The sequence below is a fragment of the Streptopelia decaocto genome (assembly GCF_964273445.1).
Source record: "Streptopelia decaocto genome assembly, chromosome: 1".
Taxonomy (NCBI): domain Eukaryota; kingdom Metazoa; phylum Chordata; class Aves; order Columbiformes; family Columbidae; genus Streptopelia; species Streptopelia decaocto.
Genome location: NC_138663.1, coordinates 155560387 through 155582844, shown reverse-complemented (window position 1 = coordinate 155582844; position 22458 = coordinate 155560387). Strand labels below are relative to the sequence as shown.

Genomic DNA, 22458 nt, shown 5'->3' with positions numbered 1-22458 from the left:
GCAATATTTATATTAGTGGTAGAGAACACAATACTCTGAAATTAAATTTTATATTCAGCTTACTACCTTAAAAATCCCACACAAATTTAATCATTTTAATGAAAATACAGCTGCACAGAAATGTTCTTATTATCTTCCACAGGGATTTTATTCTCTCAAATTCAGAAAGAAGAGAACATGGGCATGAAATAAAATAAAAGGACATCGTTTAACTATAGCAGACTTGCCTGAAAATGCAAGTTTCAACATAGAAGTGTAGATCAGGGATGAAGTTCCCTCTTTTCCTGTTTGAAGACCTAACATGTTATCCAAGATGTTGATTTCACTGCTATCCCATTTATCCCAACATGAAGTGACATATCAAACATATCCCTCAATAATAGCTGCTTTCATGAAGAAAAACAGGAATCCCTGAAAGTGCTATTAGAAAGGGAAAAAAAATAACATCACTGAAAAGTAAAGTTTCATTCATCTCTATATATTGTATATTAAAAGAACACTTTCTAAACACATTACGAAAGTCAGCATGTTTTACATCTTTTCTTAGCAACTTTGAGGTTAAATTCTGATCACCACGGTAAGTCACCAAGTGTTAGATGGACACATACTTCAATCCATACTCAAAAATAACTTCTCACTAAAAATTTCTATGACCCATCGACTGGTCAGGAAAATTATCATTTTTGTTTTAGAAATACTGCCTATGTGAGTTCACTAAGTAATTTACATGCCTTTGATTTTCTAATACTCTAATGTAAAAATGGTGCAAAAAGCCCCACTGTGTAATATGAGTCATTACTTTCCTATAATAAACACTCCACCAAAACCAGGCACCAGTAACCATAGAAACAGGTGCGTATATTCCAGTGCCACGGTCTCTAACCTTCCCTGGCCCACAGGCAGCAACACCCAACCAGCAGCATGCTGCAGGCAACTTCGTCTTTGTTTTCCTCATGATAATCAGCTGTAATTTTTTAAATTTCCTGTGACTAGAAACAGCATAGGAACATTTCACTAACAACATGATCCCAGTAGGCTGGAACAGATGTCCTTGAGATGGACATATGCGCTTAGCAAAACAGCAACAGACAAACACAGCAAAAGGGTGAGGCAGAACAATCAACTTCTCTAGACTGAACGTCTTATTCAAATAATGGATATCAATACTGTTTGCTATGAAGTCATATTTAAAAATACCAATCACAGCTGCCAAGAGCAAAATAGTCCAGTATTTTTTAAGTTACATTTTAAGACAATTTGAAAAAATACATATTTGTATATGAAATATCAATATATTTTCCCAATATAGAATATTGAGAATATTCCCAATATAGAATAGCATAGGATCTGCACTACGCATCTAGGTTTTCAATGGCATTATATATGGTACAGAATTCCATTTTTTTTAATACAGATCTGTAAAATAATTTGTCATAAGGGCAAATAATTTACACCCTACAATCTCAAGAAGCAGAGTCAAAGATGAAACTCAAATCTTAAGCCAACTGGGTCTCTTTTCATGTTTGCTCTGTGAGCTTTTTCCTTCCACAGGTGAGTAGCTTTTTCTTTCTACTTTTTTTCTCCACATAATTACAAAGCATCTCAGCATTTTCTTATCATTGCCACTGATTCTGCTGGTTATGCCCCTTCCCTCCATGTTGAGGTTCTCACTCCTATTGGTGACGTGCACATCCCAAGACTGAGTTTCACTGAGCACATCAGAGAACGCTGACACGGGATGACAGAAGCCACATATTCTGTTTTACTACATGACCTTTGAAAACAACACAATTCCCTGATCCTTAACTCATTTATACGCCAGGCAGTATACAGCATATCTAAAGTCACAGAGCAGAGTCATTTCAGAATTCTCATCTTCTGTTTTCAGCCTGTCATGCAGCAGAAACTCCCTTGACAAAGTTACTAAAAGCTGGTGAGCCAGCTGACAGTGTTTCATCACAATTCAATTAATATTTCCATCATTTATCAGAAGGATTAAACTAATTTTGTAATTTCTCCATTCCTCTTAGCTGAAGGTGGAATGCTTAGTATTCGAAGTATTGAAAAGAAGACAAAACAGATACTTGCAATAAGGTAGAGTAAACAACAGTTCTGTAATCCATAACTTCAGAATTAGGATGAATATGGAAGAATCTAATATAAGCATAAATAAATTAATGCCATAAGCGCTAAAGAAGAAGTTGGCATACAGTTGTTTCTGTAGTGCCCACTGTCTATTGACAACAAATCTATAAGTAACGAGTTAGAGTAATCGTTCACTGTGAGATACCTCAAGGTGAGACGTCACCTTCCAGACGAGGTACTTTGAGCTTCCCTTTTAGTCAATGGAGAGAAAGAGGCCAGATAAATTACCTTTTGGAAGAGCCTACTTTAGACACAGACAACTAATTACAGACAATCACAGACCCTCAAATTAGCGCTGATGAATCCTACTAAGTGTTTCTGTTTTAAGCCCAAAACTCTACTTCATGCAAGCAGAGACAAGAAACTGTCAGAATATGCAAATGAACATCGTCTACCACTGGAAACAGTTGTGGATCCCAGTTTAGATGACTACAACTAGAATATTTCATTACAGCATAAAAAACCTGTTGTGTACCTCACACCGCCTGCACTACAGGTGGAAAGTTCCTTATACTGGCAGAGAACTGAATGTGCAGAATTATGCCCACATGGCTCAGGGAAGGATCCAACCTGCTCGTTCCTGGTTTATCTCCTCTCAAGTAGACAGACAGCAACTACAGCAACCAAAGCATCTATCAGAAAAACGATGCAGAAAATGCACTCTCTGCACAGAGGTAACACTGCCTGGGAACACCTGACATGCTGAAAGCCACCAATTTCAGCTAACTACCTCAACTGGCCTTTTGTACTAGACATAAGCAAAGGAAACGTTTCCTTTATACCTGTGACTGCACTGGTAGAATATCCATCTTTGTTTCAGTTCCTGCACAAACTCACGGCAAGAGTGCTGAAAGCGAACGGTGCTGCCATTTACTTCACCCCCTCGCAGGAGCGCTGAAGTCGGTGAATAGTGCTCATCGCTCCTGAAATAAAATCTAACAAATCCACTAACAACTACTTCAGTTAGTACAAAAGTTTTGCTGTGAATGTAATTGATTTAACAATGGGGAAATGTCAAGGACCGTTACTTCTGACGTTCTATAATCTCTTTTGTTAGCTGACATATGCCACAACTGCACAGTGAAAAGAAAGATATTTCTATTAAATTCAGTGCACTACTTGTGCTATATAAAAAAAATCTCTAATTTGCAGCATGATGATACTAAAATAAGTGTCAACCAGGCTTTTTAACAGGCAGGAGAGACAACTCTCTTATTTATTTGAGTTCTTTAAGAGAGTTCTTTTTATTTAAGAGAGTTCTTTTAACAGATGAACAGGATAAACCATGTCTCCTTTTCACAACATTATTTCAGTGCAGGTGTTCTAATACCAACATGACTGTGATTAGAAGCTGCAAAGGGGATGTGGTATAATGAAGACAATTTCACACACCCTCCCATTTTCCATCAAGTTAAACAATATCCATTCATCACTCATTCCCTAAGGGCTGAATTTTCACCTGAGACAGCTTTTACTTGGTTCCTTTTTTGTAGTGAACATGAATTCTTTCTAATAACGGACACAGTTTCCTGAAAGTTTCTTGGACTTTAGCACATTTTCCTCTTTGGTTATTTTTTTATTTAACGCCTTCAGTGCAATTGTGTCTAATACAAGCAATTTACCTGGAATATTTCTCTTTGTGCTTATTCCATCTCCTAACACAAAGGCTGAAAATAAAAACTTCTAATAAAGATACTTTTAAAGCAAGGTATCCTTACCTTGCTCATACCCATGTGAGATGACCTTCAGAAAACATCTGATTAGAAAGTATAAAGTAATTTTTGCATCACACTGAAGTCCTTCCACCACAGGTTATGCTCCCTGCTTTCTTTCGCAAGTCTGATGCTTATCTAATACCACATCTGTTTTAGGCTTGAGAGTTATCTTTCATTTCTCTAATGCCACGCCACCGCCTTTTTTTAAAAGAGGAGATCATTTTGGAAACCTTCTTTGAATGAATGAACAGGCTGACGTCAAGCACATACAGTCATGTTCATAAGTGACCCATTCATGGGCACGTAAATGTAAGCTTTGATTCTGAGACAATATGAGTCTTGTCAGTGAAGTTACGAGTTGACTCCTGAACTATTTTGACAGACAAAAACATTAGTTAATTCATGGCACTCTCAGAAACCTGCCCATCAATCAGTACGCTATGCAGCAGACATAAACGTCCTGTAATTGGAGAATAATTTAAATCTTACTCAGGATAGAGTGAAGGAGACTGATCTGCCTTCATTTGAACAGACTTAATACTTCCTTGATGCAGCTGATTATAGAAGAGCTCCTTCTGACCAAGGAGCCTGGGACATGAAAGAAAGCAGAACCAAAGAGTCACTGAACTCTATTTACATTCATACAAACAAATCTAGGATCAATTGAAGAAAGCGGAATTCTGAACCGAAAAGATCACAAAAATACCAATGTCTAATTGAATTCAGTAACTTTTATGATGGCACTAAATTTATTATGTTTTATATGTTGGTACATGGTGTGGTACTGTGGTGGCCAAAACCACATTGATTTCTTAGAAGGCTGCAACTTCAGTCACAAAACCAAAGTATATTATGGTTGCACACTTTCAGATTCTTCATACAAATATAAATCCCCAGCTGCAGGCAGTAAAATAAAAATAATTTCCAGCTAAATTAGGAAGTTCCAGTTTTATGATCCCGATGAAGCAGAGGTTAGTCCTTTACCCAGACGTTGCCTATGTCTGCAAATCTGCACACTCCAGGTATTCTGGCATCACCGTATTATGTTTCCCAATAACCATCAAGCAACACAGAGTATTTCTGACCTAACAAAATGCTACTTAGAGCATAAAAAAGCGGTTGCCAAAGAAGTAAATGCATTCTGCGAGAGGCTACTTAATAACAAGCCATCACTGTTCACTGTACTGACACCAAAGATATCCCTGACTTCTGCCAAATCACTGATGCTACTTTGTGTTATTCAATCACCCTGGTGCCAGGAGAGCTTTGTGTTTCAGGACAACAGGATTCAGCCTCTACCTGCTGAGCAGACACACCTAAGTACAGCTGGGGAAAACACTGCACCGTGAAGATGATCTAAGTTAATGTGTTTCCATTTTATGTGAGAGAATCAAAAATAAAATTAAGTGATCTCTTGAAACACCCTTGAATTCTTTGCTGAACTGAATTAATGATAGGATTGGACATTACATTAGGACTGGGAGACTTTCAAGCCCACGACAGTGATGGGTATTGCTTGTGCTCTACTATCAACAATAATTAAAACTACAAATTTTATTTCATTCAATTAAAACATTCCTATTCGTAAAATCCACACTACTCTGATGTCATTAAATCTCATGTATAATCTGTGTCAACACACAGTCTTTCTAAACATACCACATTTTGATGTTCAAACATCTCTAAGTCAAGAAGTCTCCTGGTCTTTATTCTTACCTTCAATCACTCCTGAAGTAGGGCTGTACTTCATATTTAATGTTTCTACATCTGAGACTGAGACAAAGAAATAATATGAACCTCATTCACCATTTTATTAAAATGGCCTTTTTTATTTTACACACTCCACAGCACTTTTAGTGTGTAGAAAGTCTGTGGTATTTATCAATAACATTTTTCTTCAATGACTCTTAAGATCAGAATTTTTAATTTCTAAAGTATTACATATTTTTAATATGTACCTGTAACACAGTTTAGTAGATATGTGCAAACATGCTTCATAAGTTAGTCCTATGAAAATATTGATGTGGCTAAGTCACATCATCCATTAACTCATGTGCTACTCAGAACAGAATCTGCAATGCTTTGAAATCATTAAAATGTGTGATCTACATAGAAATGTTGCAGAAAAATATATAACTATGAAACCTTGTATATCTAGGGATGCAATACTTCTTAAAATTTTACTAAAATAGTGCTGTAGTTATTAGAGCATATTTTCATGACTGGAATTCATTTAAGATTATTTGCTCATAAAAACCTAATAGGTTGAACATAAATCAAAATACTAAGACAGTTTCTCTCATAACTACCTGAACAACTTGCTTGATGAAGTAATTAATATGTAACTTTTATTGCCATCACACTATTCAGATGGAAGCCAGGTAGTAGTCATGAAAATGATTCTCTAGTCAGTGATATTATATATTCGCTGGTTTTATCTATTTGAAGTAGATTTAATACTGTGTACACACAGTATTTTCCTGAGACGCTCTATCATTTCACAGTGAGCTCTAGCACAGGCCATCATTCTTCAATTTAGAACATAATTTAGAACACAAGCATAAAAATATGTTGTAAGAAACAAAATTACTTGGTCTAATTCTCTATCTCATATAAAACTTCACAGACTATTACAAGTTGTCTTACTGTTTGTACATACATTTTATATAACGTTGCCAGCCAACATTAGGCAGACTTGTCCTAGAATTTGGTATTTAAGAAGACCTCAATAAGTAAGAAATTATAGCCTGTATTTAATTTTTCAGAGATCAGATTCAAGGTAAAGACAGACACATTACTAGGATTAATTCAAAATCATGACAAGTAACAATAGCCTGCAATACCCAAAACTCTAATACGATTATCATATCACAAGCCTTTCAGTATTTTCTTCCCAGGTAGTGCCTAGATACTGAACATAATCCATTAGACTGCACATTTATACCCCTTTCAATTTTTTGAGAGGAGTCAGTCTACCATAACACCTATTAGAAGCAAACAATGTATGATAGCAATAATAAGAAATATCAGCATACTGTTTTGAAAACAGAAGGGCCTCAGGACTTGTAGCAGGCATATCCTGCTACAGTCAACTTCTGTTTTATTTTTTAATATTTGTACTTGGTGCTCCTTGTCTAAACACATGTCAATGTCTATTTTCTTTTTTGGTGGTGGATATCAATATGAGCAGTGCCCTTGTAATTCAAAGAGTCCTCTGTATTGATTGTCTTTGCAAATGGAATAAGCAACAACCAACACTCACAAGGCATAGGCAGCCCAATATTTGAGTAGATTTTACTAGCATGGCAACAATTATTGAGATGAAAACACAAGAAATACAAGGCCCAATGTCACAGCAATATTTCAGTTTAATTTTCCTTCTGGGGTAACAAAAAACTTGGATGGATTTATCATTTTATTTTGTCATTTAGTTTAAACAGGGAAAAAGGAAACTTTTTATAGACAAAAAGCTAGGATTTTCAGAAACTACTTTCCTTTTCTAAAAACCCCTGGGAACCAAAGGAAGTAAATTTCTCATTTGTCCTCAGGAGGTGCTAATTAGACATGACTTAACATTTTCAAAATCTTCTTAGCTCAGCTATACTTTCATTGTTATTAATTGGGACTTAAGTGGATGGTGCCTAACTTCTCCATAAATTAGATTTCTCTCTGGACTAAAGTTTTGCATTAATCATGGTTCAAAGTTTATTAGCATTTCAATTCCTAAGGTCTTTACAGAAATACTGATTTATGGTAAAGTTCAGCAGAAACATACGGCAATATATTCAGTGATCCTACGTTCACTAAAAGTCTTGGATACACTTAAATTAGGACTACAGTTCATAAACAAATTTCCTTATATAAATGTTTCATATTCTAACATATTTAATAAATGCTAATAGTTTTATAAACACTGTCTTATTTTACTTTGATTGCCACTGTCTTCAGAAGTCCATGGATCATTACGTTCTTGGCAGAGTTACCATATTTAACCAATATTTTCCCTAGAATCAATAATCCATAGGGTAAGTAAAATAGTTCACTGAAAGAGGATTATTCATTCACTAGCATTCAAATAAACAATTTGATAACATATTCAAAATGCTCTGCTTTAACAGCTGAAAAAAAGGCTAATCCAGTTCTAACATTGTTTTATGAAAGCTGCTATCCATGACACAAAACCATCTCCTTTTCCAAAAGTTCTCTCTTATTCACATGAATAGTGTGTAGCCACCAAGTCCAGTGAAGCCATCCTTCCCCTTTATTCAGCAACTGGGAAACCACATCCACAAACCTCATTTGGAGCTCAGTAACACTCTGGGCTCCCCAGTACAAGAAGGACATGGACATAACCAGAGTGAAGTGAGGGTCACCAAAAAGGTCAGAGAGCTGGAGCACATGAGGCAGGAGGAAAGGGTGAGAGACAAGGGTCTGTTCAGCCTTCAGCAGAGAAGACAAACAGGAGACCTTGTTGCTGTCTACAACTACTTAACCACAGGATCCAGAGGAGATGGAGTCAAACTCTTCTTGGAAGTGCACAGTGGTAAGACAAGATGCAAGGGACACAAGCTGGAATGTGGAAAATTCTGATTAAGTATTAGGAAAAAAAATTTTTGCACAAGGTTTGTCAAGCACTGGAAGAGGCTGTCCAGAGAGCTTGTGGAATCTTCATCCTTGGAGATGTCTGAGACTCACCTGGACAACCCAAGCTATGGCCAACTTCACTTAACCTCTTCTGGGCAGCAGGTCAGACTAGATGACTGCTGCAGGTCCCTTTCAATCTAAGTTATTCTATGGCTCCATTAATAGCACCAATGAAGGTACTTCATTTCAGTGTAACTGTATTCACTGATGAATGCTACAAGACATTAAGCTGTACAGAAATCCTCAGTTGTTAAAATAATAAATGCAGTCATTTTCTACTTAAATAATCTATCTTTGCGTAACAGTGCTTATGTCTAATTTATTTGACTGTAGTTTTATCTAACAAACGAAGAGTGAAATATCAGCGTGCAAACGAAGTAATCTGTGTTGTCATCCATACATGTGTAATTAAGGCAATGGAACCAATTCCAGACAACAATTCATTCTGCGTAGACAGACTCATCAGACATGTTTCAAAGACAAGTTCATCATATGATGATCAAAGATAAAGACATCCTATGAGGAGTGGCTGAGGACTTCTGGTTTGTCTGTTTTGGAGAGGAAGAGGCTGAGGGGCGACCTCATGGCTCTCTACAGCTTCCTGAGGAGGGGACATGGAGAGTGAGGAGCTGAGCTCTGCTCCCAGGTATCCAGTGAATGGTTCAAAGCTGCACCAGGGGAAGCTTAAACTGGACATCAGGAAGCACTTCTCTACCAAGAGGGTGGTCAGACACTGGAACAAGGTTGCTAGAGAGGCACTCAATGTCCCAAGACTGTCAGTGTTCAGAAGGCATTTGGACAATGGCCTTAACAACATGCTTTAACTTCTGGTCAGCCCTGAAGTGGTCAGGCAGTTGGACTACATGATCAATGTACATCCCTTTCAACTGAAATAGTCCTACTCTAGTCTACTCTAGTCTAGTCCAGTTTATATCCCCAAACCCACGAATATAAACAGCGTGATGAAAAACTTAGTACATGCAGCAAAGTATTATCCATAGCCCTTAGGTACCGACTGTGAGTGAAGCTGGTATTTCCATACACAAAGGCTGAGAAATCAAGTTTTGTACAAAGTCACACTCTTGGCCACCCCTCCCTCTCTCTACATTAATAACTATGTGTCCATTCATTTGCAAAGTTTGTACTGGTTGTAATAGTAACTTGTTACTCCCACACTGTTCAAATGTGCTTAATGGACATCTCTGAATAAGAGAGTAAAAGCAGTGGCCAGCAATAGCACTTCACAAGGCATGACTCTGGCCTTACGCAACACATGAAGATTGTCAGAATCATCTTATTTCAATAATTTTCTAAATATGAATATTAATTATTCTTTTAATATTCATTAAGTGTGATGACATAATAGCTTAGTTTAGCAGCAAACAACAAATGCTATCTGCAAACTCAGAACAAACTAAAGAGCTAAGTACAACCTCAGATGTCTTTGGTGTCACCAGACCTTTCAGGAGTAAAAGGGAAGGAGAACACACTGATTATCTGTTCTGTACAACAGGGACATAGTTGTGTTGTCAATAAGGTCTGAAGACGGATTTTCTATATGTAAGCTGAATTTGTATCTTTTTGCGCAAGACTGGAATCAGTCAGTAAAATAATGCTACAAAATAATGATTACTGTAGTTTTTCATTCTCCAATATCATATCTACTTATACAAACTAGTCCAGCAACAGCAGTAAACATATGATAACGGAAGTATTTATTTACCAACATGAATTATACTAAGAAAAAAATTCAGTAAAGGAAGATAAATTTCTCATTTAGCTCACAGTAAGACATATGTTCTTATTTAAATGAAGTAACCACACAATAACACATCCAGCCTTCTGAAATGAAAATGAAAGTTCTAAGTCCATATATGGAACTCTAGACATTCACAAAATATCCTTGCTAATGCATATGTAGCTTATTTTTCCTTTCATTCTTTATATTAATAGAATTAAATTATCTATTTCTTAGCAGGAAATCATTACTATGGGTGTTGGTATTATATTTTGGGGGGATTAAATATTCAGTAAAGCTGCATCTTTGTCAAACTGTCTTTTCAGTTTATATGCCATGGTGGTGCCTGCAGTTAAAAACAACCATAGCAGAAAGAGCTGAGAAGTTAAAAAACAAAGATCAAATGTCACCAGCATATATTCAGATCATTTTCTTAAGCACATGTAGAATACTGTTTAAATGCTTACCTTAACAATCCCACGGATATGCATTTTTGCGATCATCTCTGCAGTGTAAAGAAACATCAACAGAGTATCAAGAGCAAATGTCACATATTGGAGCGGAGGATAATGCTCGAAGGTCTTTGGAGTGTTCATACAAACAGAAATAACACTGATGATGGCACAGATTCGTAGTAAAGAATGTACCCACTGGAAAAAAAAAAACAACACAATCAACGCAAGATTGCTTTGATGTTCAAAAAAAAGCTCAAATATTTAGCTTATATAACTTGTACTGGCACTTTTTGTAAACACATATTTGCGTTTTTCTTTTATATCATGATCCAGATGTTAAAGGTCTTCATCCAAAAATAACCACTCCTGGCTTTATCTTATTTATATGTTTATATATACACACATATTATTTTATTAGTTAATTTGGGAGGTTGTATAATTCAGAAACCAAGAATTAAGAGCCAGAAAATTGAGAATTAAGATTCTATCATTTTTACTTTGCAGCATTTGTAATCCAGTTTCTTTTCAAATGACAACTTGTCACATTTATGTGCAGACAATATGTTATGTTAGTTGATGTTATAAAGCAGGTGAATATATTAAATGAAAATACCTGTGTAAAATTTTAGTCCCACATTTTGATGAACTGCTTTTTAGATCACTTTACATTTCCAAAAATTAAGTGAGAGATACAGGGATTAAAAGCATCCTTCCATTTATGAAAAGAATAAATATAAAAGAGACCATGTCCCAGAAAGCTACTTCTTAAAATCAGGATTCATTTTTGTTCCACAAGTTTTGTTGCTATAAGAGAACAGTTCATGTCTATGACTACTTAGGTCTCATTCTCACTACAATCATTATTAATAAGGCTGATATCCAGTGACAGTCACAGTGGGAGATCTAACAAAAAAAGCAGAATGTATCAATACAAGGGTTTAAGGTTGGATTTTTTTTTCTTGTAATCAAACCACCAGTGAAACATCTTGAAGCCAGACAAGTGTAATGAATCAGAGTTTGTAAGGTCATATCTGTCAAAACAAGAAGAAGAACAAAAAGACACTTCAGCAAGAAAAAATATTTCCAAACAAAAACCACTGAAGTGTATTTATAGCAATTTTTCTTCTGAGGCAAAATTCTACACTCATTTACAGCACCTCAGGCCTTTCAATATCAAGAAGATTTAAGAACATTCATCTAATTTAATTAATACTTACTGTACGCTCACCTAAGTGTAGATATTTGACATGAATGGAATAGGTCTATCACCTGCATACTCTGAGCCAAAATTAATAATTTGGAAGTGGAAGGTACCTGATGAACAATCTCTTATGTCCTGTTAATACCCACTTTGTTTTGAACCTTGTTTCAACTGAAAAAAATAACGTTAAAGTGGTGCTGATATAAAAAATGTTGTCTGTCACAGTAAAATGTTAATATGGTGCGTGCTAAGCAATATACAACTAGTCCATCAGCATGAGAAGAAAAAATTATTCCATCAAAAAGCCGTGTACTGTATGCTGAGAAACATAGGTAAATTGCCCAGCATATATTTCTGTAATGACATTTTGAGCTTATTACAGCAGTTAATACATACATACTATTTAACAGATATATAAAGGGTGAGTGTCACGAGGATGGAGCTAGGCTCTTCTCGGTGACAACCAGTGATAGGACAAGGGGTAATGGGTACAAACTCGAACACAAAAGGTTCCACTTAAATATGAGAAGAAACTTCTTCTCAGTGAGGGTGCCAGAGCACTGGAACAGGCTGCCCAGGGGGGTTGTGGAGTCTCCTTCTCTGGAGACATTCAAGACCTGCCTGGACGCCTTCCTGTGTAACCTCACCTAGGTGTTCCTGCTCTGGCAGGGGGATTGGACTAGATGATCTTTTGAGGTCCCTTCCAATCCCTAACATTCTGTGATTCTGTGATTTAGCATGAATTAATATATGTGTGTTGCCTTGTACATGATTCTGGCGTTAAAACACAGCAGCAATGCTGAGGGCATCTAGCATCCATACTGCAACGAGATGATAGTTCTATTATAAATTAATGTAATGCTAGCAACGTATATTATTTCAGAATATTTGATTTTCTGCTTTTACAAAGAACAAATTCATGCACTACTTTAAGAGAAATGAGAAGATGCATTCTCTGCAAAAGTATGAATCATTCAAAAGATAGGAATCCCGGATGCACACTGAGTGCTGAATAAATAATTTAGTCATAATAAGCATATTTACATGGTAAAGGCATTTTCTTAATACTGCTCATTCTATTAATAGCTCCACTCGCAAAGAAGTTTTCCCTAGTTTCAAGTTGCTAGACACTTTTACACCTATCTGTTGCTTAGGGTAGGTTATATGTTAAATGATACTAGAAAAATGTGAGCTGTACTTTGTAATAACCAGCCAAAATACATGTTCATATTAATAAGTGACGCAAGAGATTCGAAAGTCGAAAGTGCCAACTGCTGGGTACCACTTTAGCAATGAAATGCTCCTTTTGACATCGTTTTCAAAAGTTCATTTGATGAACTTAACTTCTAATTTCAGTAAACATGCTAGGAACCAGAGACATTGAAAGGATGGCTGTTTAAAAAAAACAATCAGTAGATTAACTGGTTGCCAAACACTGCTTGACCATCCCCATCAGTCTGCAACAACCAAACTAAACCTTTTTATTTAGATTGGACTTTTTGCAAAAAAAAAATGAACTGGTACATTAGCAACTGTAGCTCAATATTTGTTCCTGACAAATACCCATTTCAGAATCACTTATAGAAGTCATATTTCAGCAATCAAAGTTACATTTAACATTAGTAACTATGGAAAGAGATACCTACTGGCTTGTTAATCCACAGAATATCCGCATTGTCTGACAAGGATTCATCAGGACCGAAATCTGTAACTGGCTGGGCTTCCACCCGTGAACTCTGTTTCCTTTTTAGCATCCTGAAGTTAACTTTTGTTATTTATAATCATGAAACCTCCTTGGCAAGAAAAAAAAAGAGGACATTAATTCACTAAAACCATTTTACAATGCATTTTGAACAGTTTTATAGATAACCTAGAGCATTTTGTTTTCATGCAAACTGCTTTTGTACTTACTGATTAACAGGATCTTCATTTTATTAAAAAGCTTTCCCTATATAAATCACTGACATGACTCTTGTTAGTTTACAAAAATTTACATAAAGGTATGCAATGCAAACAATTACCAGCAACTTAGCAACACTGGCAGAAAATTTGTACCAATGTGAAAAGAATGCTAACACGGTGAACTTAAACCCAGAGTAATAATTGGATGGATTTGACCTGGAGCCGCTTAATTTAATGGTGACATTTCCATTTATTACACTAGGCTGAGATAAAGCCCAACAAGCCAAAGGCAAACAGGCGATGTTAAACAGCCAACAGATGTTAATGTTCTTTACTGAAATCAGAAAAGCCTTTTTGCCATACACTATTAACATGTATTTTTCTAATACTTTTTTTGGGTTTTTTTTAAATATGTATTAGCAATTATCTATCCAACAGCCAGACAGCTGGCTGTCTCTGCGGCTTGTGCTGGCACATGGGAAGACAGGTCTTGATGGGCTGGGAGAACAGCGGGCTTGGGACTGCAGAAGTACCCATATGCTTGGTCTCTACTGGCCGCTTCACCACATAGGCCGCTGCTCCACGTCCACACTCTATGCACCTCTACATCCTTGACTGTCTTCTTTTAGCTACCGTGGCAAGCATAAAGTATTAATCTTCTTCCAAGTCCCCCAGAGTCTTTCTCCTACTCTATTTTCGCTCTTTCAGATTCAAAAGGTCGGCTCCTGTCTCTAATTCCCTCAATACATTTTCAGAAGAGGGCTTCTGTGGTTTCTCCTGTGGTGTCACTCCATAAATGCCATGCTCTATATCCAAGCTCCTTGGAAGCCTCCACAAAGATTTTTCAATACCTTCTTTCATACCTGTCAGTAAACTAAAACTCTTGATCATGACAACAGTGTCATCAGTACGGCCTTGTGTTTTCCTGCCTATATGCACCTATCTCATATCTCCTGCCTAATATTTAAAACCAAGTCTAAACCATTAGTCTGTATAGACCAAAAGCAATAGGCTTGAGGTACTGGACTGATGCTCCCAGCTGCAGAAGCAAACATTACACAATAACTTATTTTAAAAAAATAAACAGAAATTATATAAGGGCACAAAATAAGGCAAAACTTCTGATATTTTTATTTGTGTTGTACAGTCAGTCACAGCAACCTTAGTAGAAGTGAAACTGGCAAACTGTCACTAAAAATATGCAAATATTGTAAAATGAACATTATAAATTGCCATTTTCTAACAAATTGAGACTGAAATAATATCCATACAAGTTGTATGTTCTCTTAATCCTCATGCTCAAGCTTCATGGTCTGACTTCTTTCTCATAACTGAATTCACTACTTTCTCTTCTTCAGCAATTTTTCCTGCTTTCTCCTATGTATTTCTAAGCCTAATGTATTGACCTATTTTCTCTACTTGGACTAAAGCATAACTAGAAATGCTTGAAGCCTCAGAGATGTTGGTGTACTTTTTCAGGTCATGAAGCCTTAAAATGGCTACATTTAGCACAGTGATAAGAAGTTTTCTGAAATGTCTTGGGAGCTGCACTTCTCAAGACCTTAGGAAAAAAATAAACACACTTTCTTTTCTAATATGTTTCCTGCAAATATGTTCCTTTGGAAACTCTTAATCAAAAGCTAATCAGTGAATTAACAAAATAATTTTATGTTTACCATTTCTGGTAATGGGTATGATAGCACTTCTAGTAAACTCTTAAGAAAATATATACCAATAAATAAAGGATCAATAAGTACAATCAATAACTGTGAGAAAAGGCTCATGATATGAAACACTGACAAGCCACTACTGATTTTTTTTTAATAAATGACACTCTAAATAACAAGTTATATCAATTTGAGAAAGAAAGTAGATAATTATCAATTGGTTGTTAGAGAGGATCTGTTGTTTTTTATGCTTTTATCAGTATTGCTTATTTATAGATCTGATGTGTAGGAAGATCAGCCATATCCTTCTAATGAAATTCCCATTTACACTTTTACCCAGTGTTTAATTTGTTTGTTTTTTAAATTGATCTGCGCACAGAAAATATAATGAACATCGATCTCCATAATGGATTCAGTTCACATGCTTAAATGTTATGACTAAAGATATTAGAATTCTTATTTTTAAGAGGTGGCCTTGCATAAACAAATCACCATGTAGATAAATCAAATGGAAGGGAGGAAACATTTATGGATTATAAGAACCGGCTTGCTTACTTCTCTACTTGAAATGAGCAGAAATGCCCACAAAAAATGCAGAATAAAGTCCACAAGCCAGGAATCTTCTGGAAATGGTTTTTAGCAAGATTATTCCAAGTATAGCACAGTTGCTCTCAAGCTTTAATGCAATTTTTCCTGTTGTACTCACTACTTCCAGGGACCACATAGGCTCTTACACGTGTCTGTCACTGTACAGCAACACAAAGCCCGGCACAGCCTCAGGACTCTGTTGCATGTGTAAACAATTTTAACTCTTGCACTGTAATCCCTTTTGCACCCATTTCTGCAATGGGGAATCAGCTGAAAGATGAAGAGGAGGGAGGGAGCTGAAAGATGAAGAACAGGGAGAGAGCTGTGCACCAATTCCTTCCAGCATGTGACACCAAGCTGTGCTAATGGGGAGGCTGGAGCCCTCCCTACGCCCCACCACAAACGCACCCCTGCAGTTCCCACATTGATTCCAACACACATCATTAAGTCTTTTCTTTGATCCCAACCTGTTATTAACATGAAAGGCTTAATACATTCTCTAGGATATATTTGTAGTTCCAGAGCTTTTAAGAAATATTGTGTGCAGGGCAAAGATAAGTTTTGAGACAGGAAAATAGCACAGAGTTTTGGGGCTACATCCACTTCATATTTCTTTGGAGTATTTTCTTTACAGTAGAAATGGAAATCCACAGTGCAGGTGTCAGCCTTCTCAGGGAGGAATGTAGTGTATTTGCTTTTAAATCTTTCCTCTGTTTTTAGAAGCAAAGACAATTGAAAGGAAGAAAACAAAATAAATTACCCCCACACAGAGCTCCTTCAAATTCACTTTTCCCTCCCCCTTTCTCTCCCTGAATTTGCAGGTATGTTAAGCAACCACTACACTGTCTAAACCACTACCAATCACTAAATTTGCAGGTTCTGCTGAAATGAAAGTATACTTTTACAATAGTGGTGAACTTAAGACCCACTATGCACTTGGGAAACAAAGTCTGAAGAAGGTCTAATCCCAGTTTGTGATATCCACACTAACGACAAGACACTCCTGCTGATGGAAGTTTGCACTTCCTACAAAAATCAAACGACAAATTTTAAAAAGTAGCTGATCCTACACAACATCAAAAGCTGAGAAATCTGTGTCTCATTTACAAAGCTGGCTCACTGTATACAGCATAATCTGCTCAAGAAATCTCTGTCAAAATTCAGGAAAACGTGCTTATAAATGCTCTGGTAGACAAATAAGACAGTTGAAAAATGACTTCACAGAAAAAAAAAAAAAAGGGAAAATAAAGCAGATTTTCCTACATATGACTTACGGAGAGAGTTTAAAAGTCATACAAACCCTTGGAATCAGCAATGTCTGGCTTCCAACATATTTCTTCCTCACTGTCTATTGACTTTGTCACCTGAGATCATGTGCGCACTGCCCAAAGGTCCTCCCAGGACTGGCCACCTATAAGCACTCTCTTTAACACCAATTCTCTCTGCTCTGAAAACATCAACGTGCCTTCCAACTATTTCCAGAGCTGGGACACACCAAGTGGCAAATACTCATAAAGACAGAACTCCAATGGATACAATCACATGGTACATGCCACTGTGGATGTTATTAACTCATAACTAGTCTCAAGGAAAAACTTGTTTCAGTACTTTTTCTGTCTGTGTGTTATTCTTACTGCATCTGATAAAATGTTCTTAAAGATCTCATCATTAGTTTGAACACAGCATGCTGCTAAAGGCAGACCAAACTTCGGTATTGTTACGATCAAGGAGGATTCTTCACAAAGAAGGTATACTGAAGGAAATACCCTAAAAATCACATTCACATTTTCAAATAATTTGGATACAAGTAGGAAAAAACAGCTTGTGACATCTTGTACTTACTAACAGGATGCCAGACCAAAACTACCAGACTAGGGTTCATGGATTGATGAAGGTATAACAATTGCTTAAGGCTACCAATGTAAGAACATCTATTCTGAGAACAGACAGGTGTGTCCAGACTTTGGCTCTTTGTTCCCAACATGTCTCCAATGTCTTATCATCTGGTAAGGATAACGCTCACCCAATATTTGTTTCTTAAACAGAAGTTCTTCCTCCCAGACCTACCAGAGCCAAAATAATTCAGACCTACTCAGCAGACAGAATCAAACATAACATTGCATACAAAAGCAGATCTCATGTAAGCCAGATAAACAGCCCACTGCTATTATCACACAAGGTCATAGCATGAGTCCTTTTTACTAGTAGCCTTCCAACACCTGGAAGACACAATTTTGAAGAACCTACGCATACACATGGTTCTGTGATACAGCCAGAGAATTAACTTCACAATTTGAAACAAAATTGGTTTGCTTTTCAACATTTTTGAATTAAGAAATTGCATTGAGTAAGAGAAAAAAAAACAACTTAAGATGATTTTTCAAATGGTGCTGTTAGACCACACCATGGCACATTCTACCATATCCCCTTTTTTTTCATATGAAGTAGAGATCAGGGTACTCAAAAGCTACTTCTCCAGTAAAAAGCAGGTACAGTCTCACATTTCACAGTTCCAGCTTCCCAAGTATCCTGAAAGGAGGGACACATCTGAGCATGAAGCAGCTACTTTCTTGCACAAGTAATGAGCTTTTCGTTTCAGTGGAAACCAAAGCCCCAGAGTGGTGAGCATCTTCAGTCTCCCTCCAACGCGTTGGCTGTTAGCGTGACTGGAGAGCAGGGCAGCTTTCCAAGCCCTACAATTTAAATGTACCCTTAGACATTACTCTTGTCAGAATGGGTGATACAATGCTAAAATTTAATGATGGCCACTGAATTCACGATGATTATATGTAGAGAATATACTGCTGGTAATATATTCCCTTTATGGATACCGAGAATGGTTTAACAGTTAGATTACTTCAAAAGTTCACTTCTACTGCGGGCCACCTACCCACCACTTGCTGCCCTAAGATGAGTCTACTGCAATGTAGTCTGTATGAAATTCCTTAAGAGCCCATAGCTGCCAAAGATAGGCAGCAACGTGCTTCGTAAGAATCATGCTGGAAAAAATACGAGAGCAGTGTTCTGGGATTTGCTTTTGCATTCTACTCATCTCCAGGTGGAAATTGTGTTATAGCCCTTTGTGAAAGCGAGGGGGCAGGTAGCAGCAGGTTATTCTTTGAGAGGATTCATGGAGCAACCTGTCCTCTCTCTAAAATACCACACATTCAGTAACCTGCTGTGAATCCTGCAGATCTATTCTTCAAGGTTTTAAAGAAATGGTTGGGGGCACCCTTCCCAGAATGATGCAGGGGTGGAAAGGAGCTTCTCTGTAGGCAGATGGTTGGCAGTGTGCCCGCTTAAGTGATTATTTTAATGTTGCTGGGATTTTGTTGTACCACTAATTACATGTTGGTGTGTCTAGATCCTTGTATACACATCCTTTCATAATTTAAATGGAAATACATTAAAAATTAAAATAAACAGTGGTTATATTATCTTAGCATTGCTACAATTTTGGCTAAAATAATTATTTAAGAAATTTGAACATTCTAGATCATCTTCCCTTTCCAAATTCTTCACTTTCCATCATTTAAGGAATCACCAATGAAACAGTTAACACCTTCATATTTTAAACTTGAAATCCTGAAAACAAAATTAGGACTCTTCCTTCTTATCCTTTTATCTTTCCTTGAAAACAAACACATTGACATCTGATACACATTCTCTTTGCTGCTGGGCAGTTCCTAGAAGTTGCAGTCACAACCTTTGCTACTATACTATACTTCATAAATACAATGATTGTAACAGTTCAGGAAGCAAAGACCAGGCTCGAAGGCTCTACTTTGGCAGAAAAATTAAATGCAAAACTGAGATCATAGAATTGTAAGTTAACTCAGGTTGGAAGGACCTCAGGAGGTCTCTGGTCCAATGTCCTCTTAAGCAGGGTCAACTCTGGTGTCAGACCTGGCTACTGTGGTTTACTCCAGTTACTCCAGTCTGGTCTTGAAAACCTCCAGTGATGGAGACTGTACAATTGCTTTGTGCATCTTGTTCCACTTGCACCCTCATCATGTGGGGCGGGAGGGGGGGAAAGGGATGGGCAGGGGGAATAACAAAGAGATGAGACAAAAATAAAATATCACATAAAATAAATGAAAAAGAAATTACCTAGTAGAACTAAGACAGTTTGCAACCACAGTCTAGGAGTGGTATCTCCCACAGCAAGACATTTAGTAGGACTTAACTGATACAGGAACTTCAAATGAAATAAAAGAGGCTATGGAGGTAAAGAAGAGATAAGAGGAAGAGGCTGAAAGAGAAATAAAACATGATTCTACTCATAATGCCTATATCAGGCTGACTTTGCTCTTTACCTCCAGAAAGATTTCATGTTCAAAATCTACGGGACATCCAAGTCCTTTTCCAACCATGGAAGTATTCTGTTAATAACACAGTAAAAATAATTTGTGAGTCCAACACCTCTGTTTTACTCATAAACACATAAAAAATATTGTTTTCAACTGCCTGAATTCCTAAATCCCTCAGGGGGGAACTCAAATTCCCAGAAGCCATTAACAGTTCTATCTCATCATGAGATATTCATACCTTAAGAAGACATTCTTATCCATAAAAATCCAAAACTCCCTATCTCTTCTAGAGCTTGGTCCAGTAGCCCATTACTCCCTACAACACAGCTTGATACTACTCATCTCCTGTGGAGAAGGTTTCAGACCTGAAACTGCTGTGACTCAAGACCTGGGTTTTGATCAGTGCCACACAGGTCTCCATAGTATTCATGGTGCCAGCAATGTCCAGAAGCTGGAAGTAAGTAAAAACTGAATAACTTGTCCTTCCAGGAGGTATAGCTTAAATGGGAATGAACTGTGACGGACCAAACTTCAGATTAAAATAAAACAGATGTGCCAAACCAAAAGGCTACGGCTCAACATTTCTGAAACATAAGTGACATGCTGATTCTTAAAATTTCATTTTAAAAGACAGTACTAAGCCCAAATGGTTAAACAAAATTTCCCCCCAACTGTTCCTAAAAGTCCCCAAAGGTATATATGCATGAACTTGCAGAGAACTAGAACCTTCTGGCAGCCAGAGGGATCAAATCAAATAATTTTTTTTCTCCCTCCACTGACGTATTTTGCGATTTATGCAGCTAAACTTAGTTCATTGCTAATAAGTATTATTTCTCTGTTGGTCACTTAGAGGGCAGGTGGGATGCGGCTGCTGTGCAAGGAAATGAAGAGAGGGACAATTAAATGAAACAGGAAATTGAAAGTGCTTAAGACAAAATCAAAAGACCCAAAGAGTATTTATTTAGTATTTTCTCACTGCGAATATTTCCCTTACGAGTGACTCAGAATGCAACAACAGGTAACTGACATCACATCACAGGTTAATTAAAAGCTGCATCTGCATGCAAAGGCCACCAGAAACCTCCATCCTTCCTAGAAACGTGTCTCTGACATTACCGGGAGGGTTAAGATGTCAACAACAACATATTGTTAAGCACCTCTCCCTCCACTCAGTGAACGGTGTTGAGACCACTGATGCTGCTTGTTAGAGACTGACCTCAGGCCTTGGTACATTTCTTCCTTCAACCACCCCAAACCCCGTGGCCACCAACCAGGCAAACCCCCGCTCAGGGCAGCAGCTCCGCACAGCTCACCCCATCCACAACCACCCCGTTAAATTACTGCATCCCCGGCCTATGATAAATGAAGAGGCCTGTTCACCCCACGGCCCTGCCCTGCCCCGGTACACGCATCCCCCAGTGAGGGATGTGGCGGAGGGGAAGGCCGGGGCAGGCCGGTACCGCAGGGAGCGGGAAGCTCGCCCCCCGCCGCCCGCCTGCCCCCGCCGGGCCCGGCAGCAGCACCCCCTCCACCGCCGGGCAGGGAAGGCTGCGGTGCGCGATGAGGAGGCCGCTACAGCCCCTGCTTCCCGCCACCGGAGGCGGCCAGGTCTCTCGCCGCGCCCGTCACCCCGGGGTTCCCCGGGGAGAGAGCCACGCCGGCCGCCGGCGATCGAGGGGCCGGGGAGGAGCCGGGGCCCGCGGTGTTACCGAGCCGAGCGCCGCGCAGCAAGGCGCGCCCGCCGCTTCCGACCTACCGCCAGCATCTCCCTTCATGGCGCGGTCGGGAGGGGCCGGTCGCGGCCCCCCGCGGGTGTGTGAGGTGTTAGGGTTGTGTGCCCGCCTCGGACGCCGTCCTCCCCGCGGCGGATCGGGGCGGCGGGGCCCGCCCGGCAGCGGCGGCCGCCCTCGGTCTCTCGGCAACGGCGGCCGCGGGGGGGGGGGGACACCGGGCGGGGCGGCTGCGGGCCGGGGAGGGAGCAGGTGAGGGGGAAACGGCACCGGCCGCTCCACGCGGGTTAAACAAAAATTGAAATAACCACCACCCTCGAGTTGATAAAGCCTCCCGGTTAAGAAGAAATATGGTTTAGCGGC

The 22458-nt window shown here is 38.4% G+C and overlaps 1 protein-coding gene across 1 annotated transcript in view; it reads right to left on the bottom strand.

Moving 5' to 3' along the window:
• NALCN (sodium leak channel, non-selective) overlaps positions 1–22233 on the bottom strand; it is a 239407-nt gene extending 217174 nt beyond the window's left edge. The window contains exons 1-3 of the mRNA XM_082071240.1: positions 22122–22233; positions 13545–13691; positions 10710–10892 (exon numbers count right to left, since the gene is read on the bottom strand). Of these exons, the coding sequence (XP_081927366.1) occupies positions 10710–10892; positions 13545–13652 (291 nt within the window). The 5' untranslated portion in view covers positions 13653–13691; positions 22122–22233. The remainder of the gene's footprint in view (positions 1–10709; positions 10893–13544; positions 13692–22121) is intronic.
• Between the last annotated feature and the right edge of the window lie 225 nt (positions 22234–22458).